Consider the following 20,020-nt stretch of genomic DNA (forward strand, 5'->3'; position numbering starts at 1 on the left):
TGTTATATAAAATCGGGTAAGGGGCTATTAAGGGGCGATGGGGAGGCTATGTAGGAGCTATGTTATATAATTAAGGTAAGGGGATATTAAGGGGCGATGGAGAGGCTATGTAGGGGCTATGTTACATAATTAAGGTAAGGGGCTATTAAGGGGCGATGGAGAGGCTATGTAGGAGCTTTGTTATATAGATTAAGGTAAGGGGCTATTAAGGGGCGATGGAGAGGCTTTGTAGGGGCTATGTTATATAGATTAGGGTAAGGGGCTATTAAGGGGCGATGGAGAGGCTATATAGGGGCTATGTTATATAAATTAAGGTAAGAGGCTATTAAGGGGCGATTGAGAGGCTATGTAGGGGCTATGTTACATAATTAAGGTAAGGGGCTTTTAAGTGGCGATGGAGGGCTATTAAGGGGCGATGGAGAGGCTATGTTATATAAATTAAGGTAAGGAGCTATTAAGGGGCGATGGAGAGGCTATGTAGCGGCTATGTTATATAAATTAAGGTAAGGGGCTTTTAAGTGGCGATGGAGGGCTATTAAGGGGCGATGGAGAGGCTATGTTATATAAATTAAGGTAAGGAGCTATTAAGGGGCGATGGAGAGGCTATGTAGCGGCTATGTTATATAAATTGGCTATTAAGGGGCGATAGAGAGGCTAACTGTTTTGAAGGAGGATATAAGGGGCTATTAAGGGGCGATGGAGAGGCTATGTAGAGGCTATGTTATATAAATTAAGGTAAGGGGCTTTTAAGTGGCGATGGAGGGCTATTAAGGGGCGATGGAGAGGCTATGTTATATAAATTAAGGTAAGGAGCTATTAAGGGGCGATGGAGAGGCTATGTAGCGGCTATGTTATATAAATTGGCTATTAAGGGGCGATAGAGAGGCTATATAGGGGCTATTTTATATAAATTAAGGTAAAGGACTATTAAGGGGCGATGGAGAGGCTATGTAGGGGCTATGTTATATAAATTAAGGTAAGGGGCTATTAAGGGGCGATGAAGAGGCTATTTAGGGGCTATGTTATATAAAATCGGGTAAGGGGCTATTAAGGGGCGATGGGGAGGCTATGTAGGAGCTATGTTATATAATTAAGGTAAGGGGATATTAAGGGGCGATGGAGAGGCTATGTAGGGGCTATGTTACATAATTAAGGTAAGGGGCTATTAAGGGGCGATGGAGAGGCTATGTAGGAGCTTTGTTATATAGATTAAGGTAAGGGGCTATTAAGGGGCGATGGAGAGGCTTTGTAGGGGCTATGTTATATAGATTAGGGTAAGGGGCTATTAAGGGGCGATGGAGAGGCTATATAGGGGCTATGTTATATAAATTAAGGTAAGAGGCTATTAAGGGGCGATTGAGAGGCTATGTAGGGGCTATGTTACATAATTAAGGTAAGGGGCTATTAAGGGGCGATGGAGAGGCTATATAGGAGCTTTGTTATATAAATTTAGGTAAGGGGCTATTAAGGGGCGATGGAGAGGCTATGTAGGGGCTATGTTACATAATTAAGGTAAGGGGCTATTAAGGGGCGATGGAGAGGCTATATAGGAGCTTTGTTATATAAATTTAGGTAAGGGGCTATTAAGGGGCGATGGAGAGGCTATGTAGGGGCAATGTTATATAATTAAATTAAGTGGCTATTAAGGGGCGATAGAGAGGCCATATAGGAGCTTTGTTATATAAATTAAGGTAAGGGGCTATTAAGGGGCGATGGAGGAGCGATGTAGGGGCCATCAAGTTGCAATGTAATATAAATTTGGAGAAGGAGCGATGAAGGGGCGATGTAGGAGCGATGAAGGAGCGATGGAGGAGCGATGGAGGAGCTATGTAGGAGCGATGTAGGGGCCATCAAGTTGCAATGTAATATAAATTTGGAGAAGGAGCGATGAAGGGGCGATGTAGGAGCAATGAAGGAGCGATGTAGGAGCGATGTAGGGGCCATCACAGTACAATTTAATATAAATTTGGAGAAGGAGCGATGAAGGAGCGATGTAGGAGCGATGGAGGGGCGATGTAGGGGCCATCAAAGTACAATGTAATATAAATTTGGAGAAGGAGCGATGAAGGGGCGATGTAGGAGCGATGAAGGAGCGATGTAGGAGCGATGTAGAAGTGATGTAGGAGCGATGTAGGGGCCATCACAGTACAATTTAATATAAATTTGGAGAAGGAGCGATGTAGGAGCGATGGAGGGGCGATGTAGGAGCGATGGAGGGGCGATGTAGGAGCCATCAAAGTACAATGTAATATAAATTTGGAGAAGGAGCGATGAAGGAGCAATGGAGGGGCGATGTAGGAGCGATGGAGGGGCAATGGAGGGGCGATGTAGGGGCCATCAAAGTACAATGTAATATAAATTTGGAGAAGGAGCGATGAAGGGGCGATGTAGGAGCGATGAAGGAGCGATGTAGGAGCGATGTAGGGGCCATCACAGTACAATTTAATATAAATTTGGAGAAGGAGCGATGTAGGAGCGATGGAGGGGCGATGTAGGAGCGATGAAGGAGCGATGTAGCAGCGATGTAGGGGCCATCAAGTTGCAATGTAATATAAATTTGGAGAAGGAGCGATGAAGGGGCGATGTAGGAGCGATGAAGGAGCGATGTAGGAGCGATGTAGGGGCCATCACAGTACAATTTAATATAAATTTGGAGAAGGAGCGATGTAGGAGCGATGTAGGGGCCATCACAGTACAATTTAATATAAATTTGGAGAAGGAGCGATGAAGGAGCGATGTAGGAGCGATGTAGGGGCGATGTAGGAGCGATGTAGGGGCCATCAAAGTACAATGTAATATAAATTTGGAGAAGGGGCGATGGAGGAGCGATGTAGGGGCCATCAAGTGGGTTGTTATATAAATTAAGGTAAGGGACTACGGAGGGGCGATGGAGAGGCTATGAAGGAGCCATCATGGGGCTATAGCATAGCCTCTTATCATAAGAGGCGATATTAACGCCCCTTCAAAGGAGCTATTAAGAGGCCATGAAGGAGCTATAGCATAGTCTCTTATCATAAGAGGCGATATGAACGCTCCTTAAAAGGGGCTATCACATCGCTCCATATGATAAGAGGCTATGCTATAGCTCCTTGAAGGAGCTATAGAAAATCATCGCCCCATATGGAGCGATGTCATGGAAAGGACTATACCCCTTTTTTGTTATAAAAGTTAGGATTATGAAACAAAAACAATTTATTTGTTTTTTAATCTAAAACAATTATTTTTCAAAATGTCATTAAACCTAAAAGACTCAAAAAATATGTGTAAAAAATGCTTTTAACTTAAAACCTTAATTTTTTATTTCATTTTTGTATAAAGTTTCTGCTAGTAACAAAAATAAAAGGATTTCTAATTTAATTTTGCTAAAAAAGTTGTTTCAACATGTTAAAAGTTACTTTTTGCTCAGTAACTTTTTCAAAACTTTAGCTCTAAAAATCTCCGGTTTTTTTTTATATATATGCTTGTGTGGAAATGTATAGAGAACAAGGATATATGCTATTTTTGATGATGCATTAAGAAATAAGGGCTGTAAACCGTAAAAAAAACTTTTTCGTGGGTCTAACTGTAAATATATAAGTCTGAACAAAATTATAACATTGTGTAATTCAAAAATCGGTATTATTCACTTAGGAGTTTTTTTCACTTTTCTATTTTCTTGCCGCGAAGCTCGGCCTAGCCTATAACCTAATTAAAAAAAATTTTGTTCTCTCCCAGAAATATGTCATAGTTATGTATGTCAGAGGGGTACAAAAAAATTTAAAATGTAAATAAGGATAGTGAGGTTGTGCTTAAATTCTGTAAAAGTGTTAGTTTTTATGGCTTAAAAAAAACTTGAATATCGATAATATTCACTAAATATTTGTAATCCTTATATTGAAAAGAACTATAGAAATTTTTTTTTTTCAAGTTAACACAAATTTAATAGTTGTACTAATGTTTTTAAGCCTGAAAACTCACACTTTTACGGAATTTTAGCACAACCTAACCAGGTATAAGGTATAACCAACAAGGAAAATAAATCTAAAATAATATTTTGGGGGCAAATGGAGAGGTTGTCAATTTTACGATGTGTTGCCCCCCAATGACAGCTGAAAAACACGTACAGGTTCTGTGATTTTTTCTCCATTTAATTTCGTTATTGGTATAAGCTGCAACCTACCTCCCCCTATCTAAGAGGATAACGCCCAAAAATCAGATGAATAGGATAATTATAATACATAAAAATGTTGTTAATAAGGTTAAAAAGTAATTTATTCCAAATAGCCGTATGGACTTTCTGTTGACGATTATAGAGTTGCTATGCTTTCTAAATTGTAGGGAATTGTTAGAACGGTTATAGCACTCATCATGCAAAGTTTGAAATTGAAGGGCCAATTCTAACATGTTTAAATTAATGAAAAGAGCTAACCGTTCCAGACAGACGGACCTACCCTAATTATAAAAATCATTTCTTTCAGACGCACACACAACCCTAAGTAATACAGTAGTGCCATTAAAACTTTTTCAAATAATCTAATTTAAAAATATTTCTTTGGTTATATTTTGTAATTAAAGTTTATTTTACACGTTAATCTTAAACTTTCTTTGAAATTTGAAAAAATGGGAAAGTTTAAAAAATAATCTCTAACTTTTTTTATAACGAAACATGTATTTTTGGATTATTATAAAGGGGGAGGTCATTTTCTAGTAAATTCCGTAAAAGTGTGTAAAGGTGTGTGTGTTATAAGGCCTAAAAATAGTAGTAGAACGATAAGGTGCTCCCTATTGTTCTATTCAATAGGGAATACAAATATATAGAGCACCTTATCGTTCTACTACTATTTTTAGGCCTTATAACACACACACCTTTACGGAATTTACTAGAAAATGACCTCCCCCTTTATATAAATTAAAAAAGTAAAATTCATTAAAAATAATATGTTATGTTACTATACCTCTTTGAAAGGTTAGGTTCAATTAGGCCAAGTTTTAATTTGCCGGAGTAGATTTATATAGAGATCTAGTCTTTCCTTATCAGTATCTCCAGCAAGTTTCATATGTATACAATATCTCCTACAGATGGTCTGAGGTCGATATTTCAGGGTAGACTACGGCGCATCTCGAATCTGCATTGTTTAACTTATTCAGCGGTCAGCTCAAAGTACACCTCCTCCATCGTCCTAAGATTTTAATATGCAAAAAGGTAATTATATATATATATATATATATATATATATATATATATATATATTATAGTGAGGTCAAACGTCCTGATTGGTTAAGTAGTTTTGACGCTATGGCCGTTTTAAACAGTCCAGATTTATTTGCTCCAACCTGTATAATATCTAACTAGCTAGCAAGCTATCCTATTTTCTATCTAAAAGCCTTGCTACCCAGTGAGTACGAATGGATAGAAAAGTATGAGCCAACTAAAGTGGACAAAGCAACAATAGTCAGATTGGAGACAATCTTTAAACAGGAACAATATTTTTACCAATATTAAATTAGCGTTGCTACTCCATATCTCGGTGTACGTTTGTCTTCCAAACAGTTTTAGCCACTTACGAGCTATTACTTTCTTACCCTGCAACATTATATTTAATATTAAATTGTTGGCATTTCGCGCAATTTTATAATTTAAATAAATCATTCACTTTACAATACATCTATTAAAACGTCTTTATGTTATATTTCACATTATTTTTTAGTTAAGTGAATTAAATGCTTTGTTAAATTTGTAAATACATTAACTCTAATTAATTTTACCCTCATTATTAAAGAGAAATAAAAAAAGTTAAAATAAAATTTGAACAAAATATACAGAACTATCTAAGCTTAAATTTTGAAATATTTCAAAATTGTTTGCACTATGAAAGATAAGTGTTTATCTACATTATCTAAAACTATTTTAAAACTTTTCAACAATTTAACTTTTTCGATATTTTCAGCTAGAAGTGGTTGGTTTTAAAATAATATGAAAACAAGGAAGACAACATCCATAAGTTGTGAAGCAAAAAAAATCATGGAAAGACTGAAAGATTGGATGCTCCTTTATACAGAGAATCTTCATAAAAAATCAGCCGTATATCTTCAATATCAGCCGAATAAATCACATTTCCCCCTAAGTGTTGCAGGCACAGTGAATTATAGAGTAGCTTAAAAGCTTTGCTACTAATGTAACAAATAAATGTATTTCTTTGTAAAAAAAAGACGTCATCCACAAATTATTAGATAGAAATCAAATCAAATTAGATGCTTCGTCAACCATGACTCATTTCCACGATTACAGGGATAGTGCAATGGAAGAAAAAGAATCTAAATATTTTTAAAAATCGCAAAAATTAATCTTTAACACTTACAGATCGGGGGGGGAGGGGGGGCTCCAAGAGCCCCCCCCCCCCCTCTAGTTTTTTCGATCTCATTTTTTTTGTAGGTAAGATGGAGTGCTGTGACTTCATGACTTTTTAAGTTTAGTAATTATACGTCGGCAAGAGTTGATTTTATTAGGATATCTGGTCTGTGTCGGTCGTGGTGTCCGGTCAAAGTCGGTTGGGTAGCACCAAAATTATAAAAAAATTCTAAAAAAATCTTAATTTCTACATTATGACTTTTGTGTATAAGGAGAAACCTAAAATTTTTTTGGTGAATACTTAGATATCAATGACCTTCTGAGAAAAAATGTGTTATGACAGTTTGACCGCTCCCTGACCGACTTTATGACCGATTTTTGTCCGGCTTTTACTACAGACATATATCATGAATATCGTGGCTTCTATTACAGCTAGAGTCCTATAAATTTTTTTGGTAAATCCTTGAGCAACGTCAAACAGATAAAAATATAAATCGGCGCCGCCAACCGCCGTTTTACCGCCGTAACCGCCGAAAATGGCCGTTTCCGTTATTTGCAGTTTTTTGGCGATGATCAGAAAAAGTAATTTTTTTGTTATGAAAAAGTTCGTCCTAAAATTTGGTCATCCTAGCTGCAAAATTGGCCGCTCTACAGCTGTTTTAAAATTTAGCAGCTGGCCGCTAAAAAGCGGCTAAGGAGCGGCCTGGCTGCTATGACTAGAAAAAGTAATTTTCTCTAAAAATACACATGAACCACCAGAAAAAAATTTTACGTCTTTATCTGTAACAGGAGCCGAGATAGAGGGGGTGGGGCTCTTGGAGCCCCCCCCCCCCCCGATCTATTAAGGTGGGAATTGGGGCCCGAGCTGTAAGGGTTAAGAGAGAAAAAAATGCCTATATATTTTTTAAAATGTTCCAACCAATTTTGATAAATCTTCAAGAAGCATAATGGAAATCTACATAATTTAAAATAAAAATATTGTCGACATCTCCCAGAGTAAACAGTTCAGCAAGTTTTCTTCACTATTTCTACACGGATGTAAGGTAGCTATCAAATCTTTATCAAACTACCTACCTTTCTGTCTATTTTATTCTATCTATTCAATCATCTATCTCTTCATTTATCTATTTATCTGTCTATCTATTTATCCATATATATACATCATCAATCTATCCATCCATCTATCAATCCATCTATCTATCCATCCATCTATCCATCCATCTATTTATCCATTGATCCATCCATCTCTAAGTTTGTCTCTGTTCTATTCTATTCTATCCATCTATCTATTCCACCATGTATCTATCTATCTATCAATTTATCCATCCATCTATTTTTCCATATATCCAACTATCCAACCCTCATATATACATCTATTTATTCATATATCCCTCAATCATTCATCCATCTATCCATTACTCTATTATATCTATGCATCTTTCCATCTATCTATCTATCATCCATCTACCCAACCATGTTTCCATCCATCTCTTTATCTATCTAGGGATGTCAGTCACGAAGGGAGGATGTGCAAAAGTTTGGTGTAATCTGCCATGGCTCTATCCTTCGGAACAAGGTAAAGTATATTCGTCAGTCATGTTTTCACGGATCTTGGACAAAGCAGCTTCAGACAAAGTAGCTTCGGACAAAGTAGCTTCAGGACAAAGTAGCCTCAGGACAAAGTAGCTTCAGGACAAAGTAGCTTCCTAAGGAAAGTAGCCTCCACTGTTAATAAAGGTCATGGCCGCAGCGCTCGGCCACCTGGCCTGCCTAGCCGCGGGCGCTCGGCCCCCTAGCCTATAACCTAACCTAACCTAACCAAAAAATTGTAAAAACATTATTAAAACTTGTAAAAACCATATTAAAAATTGTAAAATCTATCAACCACTTTTTGCAAAATCCTCAAAATTCTAAACAACCTATCAAATTCAAATTTTTCAAATTCAAATATTTATTGGGACAAAACAACATATACATTTAATATTCAACATTCATAAATGGTAATTACATTGCATTAAAATTTATTAATAAACTATTTTTATAAGCAATGAATACTATAGGTTTAACACAATATAATACAAGTATCCAAGGACTGAAAAACGCCTGAGGGCGGTGTTGACAGCCTTTTATTTTAGACTTCGATTTAAATGTTTTTTTTAAGCGGTCTTTTAATATAAGTAATATATGTACACTATATACAGCAATATGCAAGGAAGAATGTTTAGGAAAAGTAGGGGGAGGGGGGATAGGAAAGTGGAGAAAAAATAGGGTCTCTGTGCGATTATAAAAAATGTATATATTTTAGGCAATCAAAAGGTAAGCTACAGGTTGACTTGTACAATCATAGATTAATGTTAAGTATCAGTTGATGATATTTTTCTTAAATAAATGTTCTGAGGCTAACATAGGTTAGGTTAGGTTAGGTTATAGGCTAGGGAGCCGAGCGCCCGCGGCTAGGCAGGCCAGGGGGCCGAACGCTGCGGCCATATCTGAGACTATTTTCTTAGGAAGCTACTTTTCTTAAGTAAATGTCCTGAAGCTACTTTGTCATAAAGCTACTTTGTACTGAAGCTACTTTGTCAGAAGCTACTTTGTCCGAAGCTACTTTGTCTGAAGCTACTTTGTCCAAGATCCATTTTCACTGCTGCTATGTCAGATGCGTGATAGAAAAAAATCTTGATTTGTATAATTTCAGGTTCTTTTCAAGTATAGAAGCGAGTTGGAATCAAGATTATTCTGTTCAGATGCAGTATTTAAGGTAGAATTATATTTTGCTATCTTATTAATTAATAGCAGATACGCCCCTAGAGGCATCAAAGGGGCCCCTGAGATGCGGGGATGGGGAGGAATTTGACTCCTTCTACTTTCAATTTTAGTTTTTAAATGAAAAAAATTAGGAAAACTTGCAAGAAGTGAATCCCAATAAGTAATACAGTATCGCCGCCTAGCGGAATTTGATTTTATGGAATTTTTCTTTCTAGGGGCGATTTCTCTTTGGAAGGTAGTAGTACCCTCCCCCAAATAGTTTTAAACCTTCCCAGGACCTGAGAGAAGCTGTAAATGAGAATCATATCAGTTAAGTGGTTAGTGTGATACTTTGTTACTCACAGACAGACACTCATAGATCACTTTATTATAAGGATATTCAGCTATCTTGCATCTAACTATCTTTTATCTCATCTTAGAATAAATTTTTGTAGCTGGATAACTTATGTTTAGATATTAATCTTATTCTTTCATATCTGTTTAATTAGCTAACAAATATTTTGAATAAAATCAGGGAGAGAGGAGACATTGGGCAGGTAATTACAGTAATCCCCAAAATTTTATCATAACAATTTCTTATTCGTTAGCTCAACAACTTTGGGGACAATTTTGAAGTTGTATGTTCATTTTAACCACTTATTGAAATCTACAGAAGGGGTAGTTTTGTGTATCATCATTAGGGATGTTCAATAATTTTCCAGCCACTGTTTTAACCCTTTAGATCCCTGAATAAAGAACTGTTAAATTTTATAACTGTTTTTATGTCAACATAAGAGTCAAAAATGATCTTCTGTGGTATTTTGTAAAAAAAAATCAAGATTGTGTTATGATCAATTAATTTAATACCGTATTATGCAAACCTAATGTCACCAAAACTCTTCTAAGTTTCACAGTATTTTTATGAAATAACAAGTTTAACTTCTTTAAAAAGAAAGTTGAATTGAATTTATTTTGTCACTTTTACTCTCTGGAATCAAATCAATTTACTTTTTTTAAAATCTGAAATGTACTTTTAACAGGGAGGGAGGGTATATTGCACATAATGCTAGCTAATAATAGTTTTATAAATAAGTTCTCTCATTCATTGGCTTAATGTCTTTTGAGACTTTCATTGAATCTTCATTGATTTTGGCTGTTTTAATCCTCTATGTACGTCCGTCCTTAATTAAATGACTATATTTTCTATAGCTTTTAAAGTTTACTAGGTTTATGTTTAATTTTGAGCTTTGCTTCTTATGTTTCTTTTCATCCCTGTCCAATGAAATTATTCTATTTTTCATGAAACATTTGAAAAATATTTTGAAAGTATTCTTCAAGTTAAATTAAGGAGCAGGGACGATATTCAGACATTTTATTAATTTGAATCATGTTTTTTTGTGCAAATTTTATACCTTTTTTTCAAGTTACCATTACAACTAAACAACATTTTGATTGCACAACCTTGCCCATACAGTTCCAACAGAAAAGTAATAAAAGGACTTTGCTAAAATTTACATTGAGAATTACTTCATTGACCAAAGTTTTTATTTAAAAAAGAATATTTTAATTTAGGAATGATTTTCATCACAAATGTATTTTAATATGACCAAGAACCCACAGTTGCTTTTCTTGAGAGGGGTGATACGAGAGTTTCAAAGTTTTAGGGGGGTAAACACCCCTTTACCCCAACCCTTTGGATGTCTATGTTTACAACTAGAAATTTACACAACACATGATTAAAAACTGTAAATCTATGTCATTTTCCTTGATAAAATAAATTCCATTTTCTTGTAATTTTCTCCCTCTCTCTACATCTTGGACTTTCAATTTTAGTTAAATCCTTTTTTATCGTAAGACAGCCACTTCCCATTTTTAAAATCATACTATGTCATTTCAATATTAGCTCCGACAAATTTTTTACTTAATTCACATTTTTATCCTATTTTATCATTTTAGGATATGTAAACAGTAAAAAACAATAGGGGGTATACTCTTTCGTTGCAACGCTCCTCAAGGGGTGATTCTTCACATTTTTCACATTAGCTTTTCTCCTATTTCTAGCACCTGTGGGGCCAATTGACTAACCCTGTGGGGCAATCACCTAACCCAACATAATGTAATCTAAAAAAATCTAAAAATCCATTTTAAAAATAAGACCAATCACTCCTTAAGAGGCGTTGCCACAAACGGGAATATTTCCAAATAAGGCATTAGAGCTTTTTAATTTGTCATAACTTTTAAATTTTTTATTCAACCTATCATATTAACATAATGCTTGTCTGACAATGCTATGAGATCGCATCGCAACCTAAACATTCATCAAATTTACTTGTTCATTGAAGAGGGAAGGGTATAGAGAAGTATGACAAAATAAAGGAAATTTGTCACAAATTTATTCTGAAAAGATAAAAATTTTCATAGAACAAGTAATGGAAAAAAATTACTATTTCCTTTTACTAAAATCTTCAGAATAGCCCAAATTGATTGTGCAATAAATTTAATTTTTAAATTAGAGTTATAAATCAAGTTTGTAAACAATAAGATATTACTTCTTAAAGTAATCTATAATTCACTTAGCCTGTCGTCAGTTGTAATGTACTGGGGGAATTTAATTTTTTCCCCTTATATTTAAGATACACTACCTCTGTTTTTGTTGAGCTTAGCCACTTATTAAAGTTGTCATCCTTGTTTCAGTGTATTTACAAATCTGCAGTAATTAGCAAAAATGAGAATAATAGTCCTTTCATAATTTTAGTTAAAACAAATTTTCTCTGCCTGCAGTATGTAATTCTGGCCCTGTGAGACATGTAAGCTGTAAATGACACACTTATTTGTGTCGCCTAAATTCCATTTATAAAAGAGATGATGACTGACATGTCACTAAAAAAGCAAATTCTGACACTCTAAAGCGTTATTATTATTATTATTATTGTATGTCCTGTAAGATCTTTAAATTGCTGGAAAAATAAGTCCAGAAAAGCCTATTATTATTATTGATACTCAGCAGGATAAAGGATATCTGGTGAGTGGAATGTCATCTTAACAATGATCATTTTGACTTGCAAATAAATTCATTTCAACCTAATACCTTTTTCTAATTAAGTGAAAGGTTAATTTATATTCTGTTGCTATATCCCTTTGTTAAATTCTTTTTCAAGCTGTCAGGCAGAATGAAAAGGCACAATAGATAAAAGAATATTTTTGGCCAAACTTGTTTACATGCTAATTTATGGAAGCAAAATTCTTTTTTTCAAAATTTGGGCACATAACCCCACTTACAACTCACCAAATACATGCTATTTGAGAAAGACAATTTTATTTGAACTTTATAATTAAATGTTTAGAATTTATCTTAAAAAATTATTATGGTTGCGTAATTTCTTTTCTTGTTGGAGTAATATGGTATCCCGCCCCCCCCCCAAAAAAATTGGACTTATAAGGAGCTTCACTGTCAAGGGGAACCATATCCATTTAGCAGTCACACACACAGAGAGACATCCAGTTACTTATTTATTAGAATTCTAATTATGTAGTAGTTTTATATTGATGTAAAATTATCATAAACAAGGTTGTTTTTACCTTTTCTTAAAATTTCTTTTTGTACAATTTTGGGATTTACAGTTTCTGTTAACATTTCAATTCTATTTCAGCTGGATAGATAAATTAGAATATCTTTGCTCTCCAAATATGTTTCCTTACTTTAGAACAATATAAACTTTTCTAGAAGACCAATCCATACTCCCCCGATAAAAGATTCTTTTAGAGTCGAATTTATGTGACTACTCTTATGTATTGTCATTTAAAGGAACCATGCAAGAAATATACTGCTTTAACTGCTGAAAGACTGCCACGAGTAGACCCAATACCCAAAATTTGAAGCCTCCAGCTTCAAAAACAAAAAAGTTATAGACATTTCAAAATCATGTTTTTAGTACAACAAAAATTTTGAAAGTTTTTCATTGCTAATAATAGAATTTTCATTATTCAAATACATCGCCTAGAAAGAAAATTTTAAGCTTATTTTTTGGCAGAAACTTAGGATGCCAGTAACTGATAACATTTTCACAATAAACACTCTTCAGTTTAATTTGCGTTGTATTGAGAGTACTGTAGCGTGAGAATGCCAGCCTTTAGGATTTCCAGCCAATCAGGAGTCTGAGTCCCTGCTAATTCCACTGGACAACCAATCACAGCTGAGCATGTGTATTATTTACATTAGTTTACTTTTTTCCCGCTATAATTTTACGCTTTCAAACGCAATTAAAACCAAATTTTTAAAAGACATTGTGACTATAAAGGGGTGTTTTTATTGTAAAAATGTTATCAGTTACTGGTAGTCTAAGTTTCTGACAAAGATAAGCTTTTAATTTTGCTTCCAGACAATGTAACATCATAACCAATGAAAATATTTCAAAATTGTCATTGGAGGCTTCAAATTTTGGTTATTGGGTCTATCGTGGCAGGCTTTCAGCAGTTAAAACAGGGTATTTCTTGCAGGGTTCCTTTTAAGTTTATTTGTTGAGAATCAAAAGTTCTCTTTGTGATTAATGATATTTGAAATTTTCTTTTATTTGGAGATGGGGGGGTTATGATCAGTCCACTGACAATAAAAGTAACTTCTTCCATTACTTGTTCTATTCATTGAAGAATATGTATATACATACTTTAAACTTATTGAACAAGAAGAAAATTCTTTGTGTTACACATTTTTATTTTTACCATTTTCCTGTTTTCAATGAAGCATGCACATAATATATGAGATGGGAAATTTGCCTTGCTTTAAATAGATGGACCACAAAATTTTTAAACAAAGGTTTTGCTGTCGAATGGTAATTACTTTTGGATTTCAGCCATTGGTATTTTCTTTTCTTAATCCATTAAAGAAACCTAACTTTATAGTAACAATAAGAACAGATTTTTTCAAAGTACCTTATTGTTAATTAAATTTTATATTTGAAATTGATATGACAATTCAAATAAGTCTAAATTTTCTATCAGAGCTTTCAATTTTGGTGTAGGATAGTAGCTTTTAAAAAAGAACAAATAGAATTAGGTTTTCAATGTACTCTTTCTGAATTTGAACCTATTATTTAAAGTTGAAATTGGATGTATTTAAAAGTTTATTTTCTTCAAAATATAGATAACAAAATACAAGGGATACAGAGACAGGACAATGTATTAATCTTATCCCAATTCTTATTTAAAGTTAATTCTGCATATTACATGGGAAATATTGTAATAGAAAGAGGTGCATAGATTGTTTATTCTCTCACTATCCTCTCTTTCCCTGATTGCTAACAAAGTGTTTGAAGTTTATGTCACTTTGATAAATTATAATAGTATTTGATACATTTAGATTTTAACATGAATGAAAATATTCATTAAAGCAATGTTTAGATTATCTATAATACAAAGTAGAACGATGTCTGTTGTCCCTTAAGATCTCTGAACCACTGAACTGATTGGATTCTACTCTTCAAAGTATATACCTATTGGTCCTGTGGTGGTTTTAGGCTATTATCTTGGGGGGTGGGACACCCCCAACCCCCCAAAAAACAAAAAAATCCCCCCCCCCCATTTTGTTTTTTTTTGTATAAGATTTCCTTGGTCCTTGGTCATAGATTTGCAAAAAAACAGCCACCAAACTACAATAATTTTGGTTTGTTTTTTCTCACCAAATTAGATAGCTTTGAATCATATTATTTGGTAAAAAAAATAATTAAAAATCAGCGGGATCAGTTTGACAGCAGCAGCAGTTTGTTGCCGTTTCTAAGTCTTTGAACACATATCTATACGAAAAATAATAATAAATGCCACCAACCTTTTTTAAAATGCAACAGTCTTCAAACATACTTAGAATCTAATGGATTTTATAACTAGGCTTCCAATTTTATAAGTAAATCATAATATTGATGGCAAAATATTAATCTTTATATGATGAATAAATTATGTGGCCAATGTTTTTATTATTATTTTATAGGATTTGTCTCGGTGTGCCTATCAGAGTTGTGTTATTGACCTTCATCACCTGTTTTTCACAGTTGTCTCCCCTGAGGTCAAGTAATTTTAAATCAATGAATCAGATGGAGTATGTATTTAAACAAGAAATTGTCTCCTTGATTCTTCTTAGTTTTAAGAATTAGACATTTTAAAAATATCATCTTTTAGTTTATAAAACTTCTTTTTCTCTTTCTTTTACAAAATTTTTACTTATTTCTAGCCTTAAAAGAAGATTAATTCATGGTCCAATATTCTAAGTAATGTTTTCCATTTGTTTAGGTTCGTGAAGAGTTTATGGCAGATTTGGTGTGTTCTGTATATTATGACAGCTTCGCCAGTACCCTAGCTGCATTGTCGCCAAGGTAAGATTTTATATACATTATTTATTTTAGAGTATTCTTAATGCTTTTGTTAAATAATTTAAACCTGATATATCAAAATTAAATATTATAGAATCATCCAGTAATTACCTAAAGTTACATTATAATGGGATGGGATTTTCATGGTAGTGTAATACTGACAATAATGATATTTTGAATGATAACCATACATCATACCATAAGCTAAAAACATCTTTTAACTGATACATTGAAGTATGAAGCGAGCAAATTTTTTTTACACAAACCTTATATCCAAGGGGGGTATAACATTTTTAGCTTTACATCCCATTTTGGCCATATTAGGGGGTGGGGACACCCCCACAAAACCCTTCTTCTGCATGCCTCTGATCATCCTGTAAAAATTTGTGCTATTTACACTTGTAGTTCATTAGACATATCTATTTTGAGTTAGGTATGTCTTAAAATATTTTTATCTTTTAGAGTGATGATGTTCAGCCGCAGAGATTTTGTCCAACAATTTGAAAGATATCTTACCGAAGGAAAATATTGTTAATAAATATGAATAATATCTTCTGTAATGGTTACCAATATAAAAACATATCCCTATATAAACAAAAAAAAATTTGATTGGTGATATAATTTAGGAATCTTCCTTAAATCACTCTGGGATAGACTAATGGAGGATAAATTAATCTTAATTTTAAGTATCGAATGGAAAATAAATGTATTTAATTTTAACTGATCATTACAATTGTCTTATTTTCTTTTACTAAATTTAAAGTTGAAACAATATTTTAAAAATTCAGGATTCAACATTGGTTTGAATGTTTTGACAAAGGTAAAATTCATTTTATGTTACATTGGTTGCTTATGATTTGCTCTGTGGCATAACACATAGTGCATCCGCAAATAATTGGATAGGTGATACCCCAACAACGCTAATAGCAAAAGAGGTTTAAAATGGTTTCTAATACTGCTGTATCAGGTGCGCAACATCAATAGTAAGTTTTGGAGAAATGCTTGACCCAAAACAAGTGCAAATAATAACCATCCATAAATAAATGTCGTGTAATAAAAAGGTTGGTTCTCTGTCACATATTCATGCACTTCATTATTAAGCCGTGTATATGTAAGCTAGGCAGCTATTGACATCTATTTTTATTAACATACCAATTTGTTCTAGGAATCATTATTTACAATATTCTAGTAATGAGATGTCTTAATTGATATAAATCAACTTAATACCTATACTTTTTTTATAGATTTGTACTATATTACTTACTTACAGTTCATGATTAAGGATATAATAATTCTAATGCAATGTTTTAAAATGATTTTATTTTAGGAGTATGAGGCGAGTTTAAATGTATCTACTCTGATATCTAATGAGCCAACAACCTCTTATACTGAATATAGGTATTTTCATTTTAAACATATTTTTAATAGACAAGGATGATAATATCCAATCCACAAAAATAAAGCTTTCAAAAAGATTCTTGTGATGTTCACTATTTGCTCTACTACTTACTAACTTAGTAATAGAAAAGAAATAACTTAGGTCTCCTTGGACTGATTTCTGACAGGGATCTAAAAGGATAATATAATGTAAATAAATGGATGTAAATCCATTGAGATAATAATAGTTATTTCTCGTATCGTATTATAAACGGCTTTCTGCGGATATAGAATGTACAATTATAAGATTAAAACTAGTTTTTTTAGCCCCGTGGTGCCGAAGGCACCGGCTAAAAAAACTATTTTTAATCTTATGATTGTACATTTCTATATTCGTAGAAAACTGGATATAATACGATGCTAGACATAGTTTTTACGTATTCATGAGAACCGGTTCCTATCCACCGGATTCAAATGAATACGAGAAACAAAATTATCCCTTCTATAGATTAAAACTGTTGACTAGAACATTTGAACAATTAACCAATTAAATTTTAATAAAAATATCCAAATATTTTAAGCCAACAGATAAGAAATCTTTGGTTACAAGTGGATTGTTACAAGGATTTTTATAGTTCTATTATTTTAGGAATAATGTTCTTGCTATGGCCAGAGATGTTTTACAGTTCAAAGTAAACGCAGAGGTACCTAACTTTTCTTTACAGTGCAGTGATATGACTTAGGGTGGTTTAAAACTATTTTGGAGCAGGGTTATTTTAGTTATTTTTTAAAGTAAGAAATTCTAACTCCTCGATATAAAAATCAAATACATTTTTGTTTTCTTTTAGGTTACATTGGGATAGTTCCAGTTCAAGAAAAGATATCTAGTTTTTTCTAGAACCTAAATCAAATCAGCAAATTTCCTTTAACATAAAGTTGGCCATTAATAATAATAATATTTTTGAAAAAGAACAAGATTTTTATGCATAGTGTACCTAGATAAAATAAAATTTAAAAGAGCCCTAATCAGAGGCCATGTACAATGAACGCATTTATAAAATTTTGAATTTATATTCGTAAGGGGGTATTATGGTCTACTTTTAAATTTTAGGAATAACACCATCAAATCTTTAATTGACACTTCATTAATTAAAAATATATTTCAAATTGCAAAATTGTTTTGAAAGTTTTTTTAAAAAAATTTAATGTTAAAAAGTAATTTTTAAATAAAGTTATAGTTTGTTTTCATCTAACATGTATATAGCATATTATTGATTAGTTATTGTTGACATGATTATTTTTAATTATTTTTTTTAAAAATTTATATTAGTACCTAAGTAAATATCTTTTAAGCATTTTTTTTTATTAATAATTAAATAAAAGGGAGGGTTGGCTTTTGTAGATAACTCATAATTAAAGGCAGAAATTAAACTGCATTTGTTCCTCTTTACCCATAAGTATAATGTTTAATGCTTAGGGTAAATCATAAAAGTAACTTTATTACAATGGAAATTTCAAATTATTTTCCATGCTTAATTTTGTCATAAAGCCAAGCTATAACCAAGCAAATATGCACCATCAGCAAAAAAAAGTTTTGAAATATCCTTAACCTTAACTTTTGAAATATCTACTAAAATCCACCTTATAATAATCCTAAATTTTGACATATATATTTTGAATAAAAAAATGTGTTATTTGTTATATCTATAATACAAAGTCTGTCTGTCTGTCCGTCTGTCTCTTAAGATCTTGATAACCACTGAACCGATTGGATTCTACTCTTTAGGGAATATATTTACTGGTCCTGTGGTGGTTTTAAGCTAATTTCTTGGAGGGTGGGACACCCCCAACCCTCCAAATTTTTTTTAAATTACCCCTAGAGGCTAGGGGGCAAAGCCACTAGTTTTTGATATAGAACAAATTTTTCTTTATTTTTTTTGTATTTAAAGATGTACTTTTTTCTCTTGAAAAAGTTGTTAGGAATGTAGTCCTTATGTAAAAAAATAGGATTTTTGTATTTGTATACCGAATCATCTCACTAACAACTGGACTGATAGTCATGGAAAGTTTTCAAATAAATTGGGGAAGTGGTGATCAAGAGACCTCCCATGAAAAATTGGCCCTAGAAAACATAAGGCTCCTCCTCCCCAAATATTTTCTTAAAACTAAAATTGAAAATGAAAGGGTGTTCAACTTCTCACCCCTACTCCCCAAGTATAATGAAAAGAAGTAGGGCATCTTTTAATGTACGTCAACAATGTGCTATTGCCAGAAAGAATCAATAAAGTTCTACATTTTAGGGAGAACTTATAGAGAAGGCTTTGACCTAATTTATCTAAAATTTTGGCTGCCCATTGACTTGCTATTTTTTTGGTTTCAAAAGCAGCACAGCATAACCAATAAAATTTATAGTGATTTCATATATCTTGTTTTCTTTAGTCAATGCACCGTCAAAAGTCTACAAAGAGCAATGTAATTTGTAAAAAAATATAATTTAAACTTAAGAACAGATCCTAGTTATAGAGTTAAAGTTGTGACACTAAACCAAACAATTATCTATTTGTCAAGTTTAAAAGGTAAAACATATTTTGTTAAAATTTGTAAATGAAAGAATAAGATAAAGATTATTCCTATATCATCAGAAAAAAATGAAACATCAACATTTTTCTTTATTTTATCTCTCCTTCTAATAATGCAGTTTTCAATATTTCTAAAATATAAAGAAGGTTAACATTGTAAGATATATGTTTAATTCTTAATTTTGTTTTTAATTCATGTATTGTCTTTGTCAACAGAAATTAAAGAAATAAATAGTAATTTAGGAATAACAGTTGAACATTATTGAAGTTAAAATGTAAGCTTTTTTATTTTTATTTATAAAAAATATTTAAATAGTCAAACTATTTTTAGATATTTATTTTAAATATACTATTATAAGTAATAAATCTTGATTATCAATAAACAACACATATATTTGTATCATTATTCAAGATTCAATTAGCAAAGCTACTCTATATTGCTTGAATGTATTTTCATCTTAATGGGTCAAAAAAATGCATATTTTATCAGTTATCTCTTTACAGGTACTCTGATTTTTAGTGTCTTCTCTCCTTAAAGAAACGTATAGCTTTTATGTATCATTCAAAATGGTTTCGATGGACTTACAAACGAAGATGTTCCCAAATAAAATATAAACTTTATTTAAACTATT

The 20,020-nt window shown here is 32.7% G+C and overlaps 2 protein-coding genes across 2 annotated transcripts in view; both read left to right on the plus strand.

Moving 5' to 3' along the window:
• LOC145331472 (uncharacterized) overlaps positions 1-5,497 on the plus strand; it is a 57,406-nt gene extending 51,909 nt beyond the window's left edge. The window contains exon 13 of the mRNA XM_080176151.1: positions 5,375-5,497. Within this exon, the coding sequence (XP_080032277.1) occupies positions 5,375-5,482 (108 nt within the window). The 3' untranslated portion in view covers positions 5,483-5,497. The remainder of the gene's footprint in view (positions 1-5,374) is intronic.
• A 1,745-nt stretch (positions 5,498-7,242) lies between these two features.
• On the plus strand, positions 7,243-19,529 carry LOC145332501 (uncharacterized). The gene is made up of 9 exons (XM_080177505.1): positions 7,243-7,371; positions 7,833-7,904; positions 9,024-9,086; positions 15,054-15,128; positions 15,353-15,363; positions 16,221-16,252; positions 16,760-16,830; positions 17,459-17,513; positions 17,658-19,529. The coding sequence occupies exons 2-9, from the start codon at positions 7,882-7,884 to the stop codon at positions 17,670-17,672; spliced, it is 345 nt and encodes a 114-aa protein (XP_080033631.1). The 5' UTR covers positions 7,243-7,371; positions 7,833-7,881; the 3' UTR covers positions 17,673-19,529.
• Positions 19,530-20,020: the final 491 nt, after the last annotated feature.

This window comes from Acartia tonsa, chromosome 11 (assembly GCF_053477335.1).
Source record: "Acartia tonsa isolate MP-2025a chromosome 11, ASM5347733v1, whole genome shotgun sequence".
Classification (NCBI taxonomy): domain Eukaryota; kingdom Metazoa; phylum Arthropoda; class Copepoda; order Calanoida; family Acartiidae; genus Acartia; species Acartia tonsa.

Excerpts from the sequence above, each read along its gene's own strand:
- LOC145332501 (XM_080177505.1), top strand. The coding sequence starts at position 7,882 with ATGGCTCTATCCTTCGGAACAAG. Across the intron at positions 7,905-9,023 it reads GCTCTATCCTTCGGAACAAG|GTTCTTTTCAAGTATAGAAG; the intron begins GTAAAGTATATT and ends GTATAATTTCAG. Across the intron at positions 16,831-17,458 it reads ACCTCTTATACTGAATATAG|GAATAATGTTCTTGCTATGG; the intron begins GTATTTTCATTT and ends CTATTATTTTAG.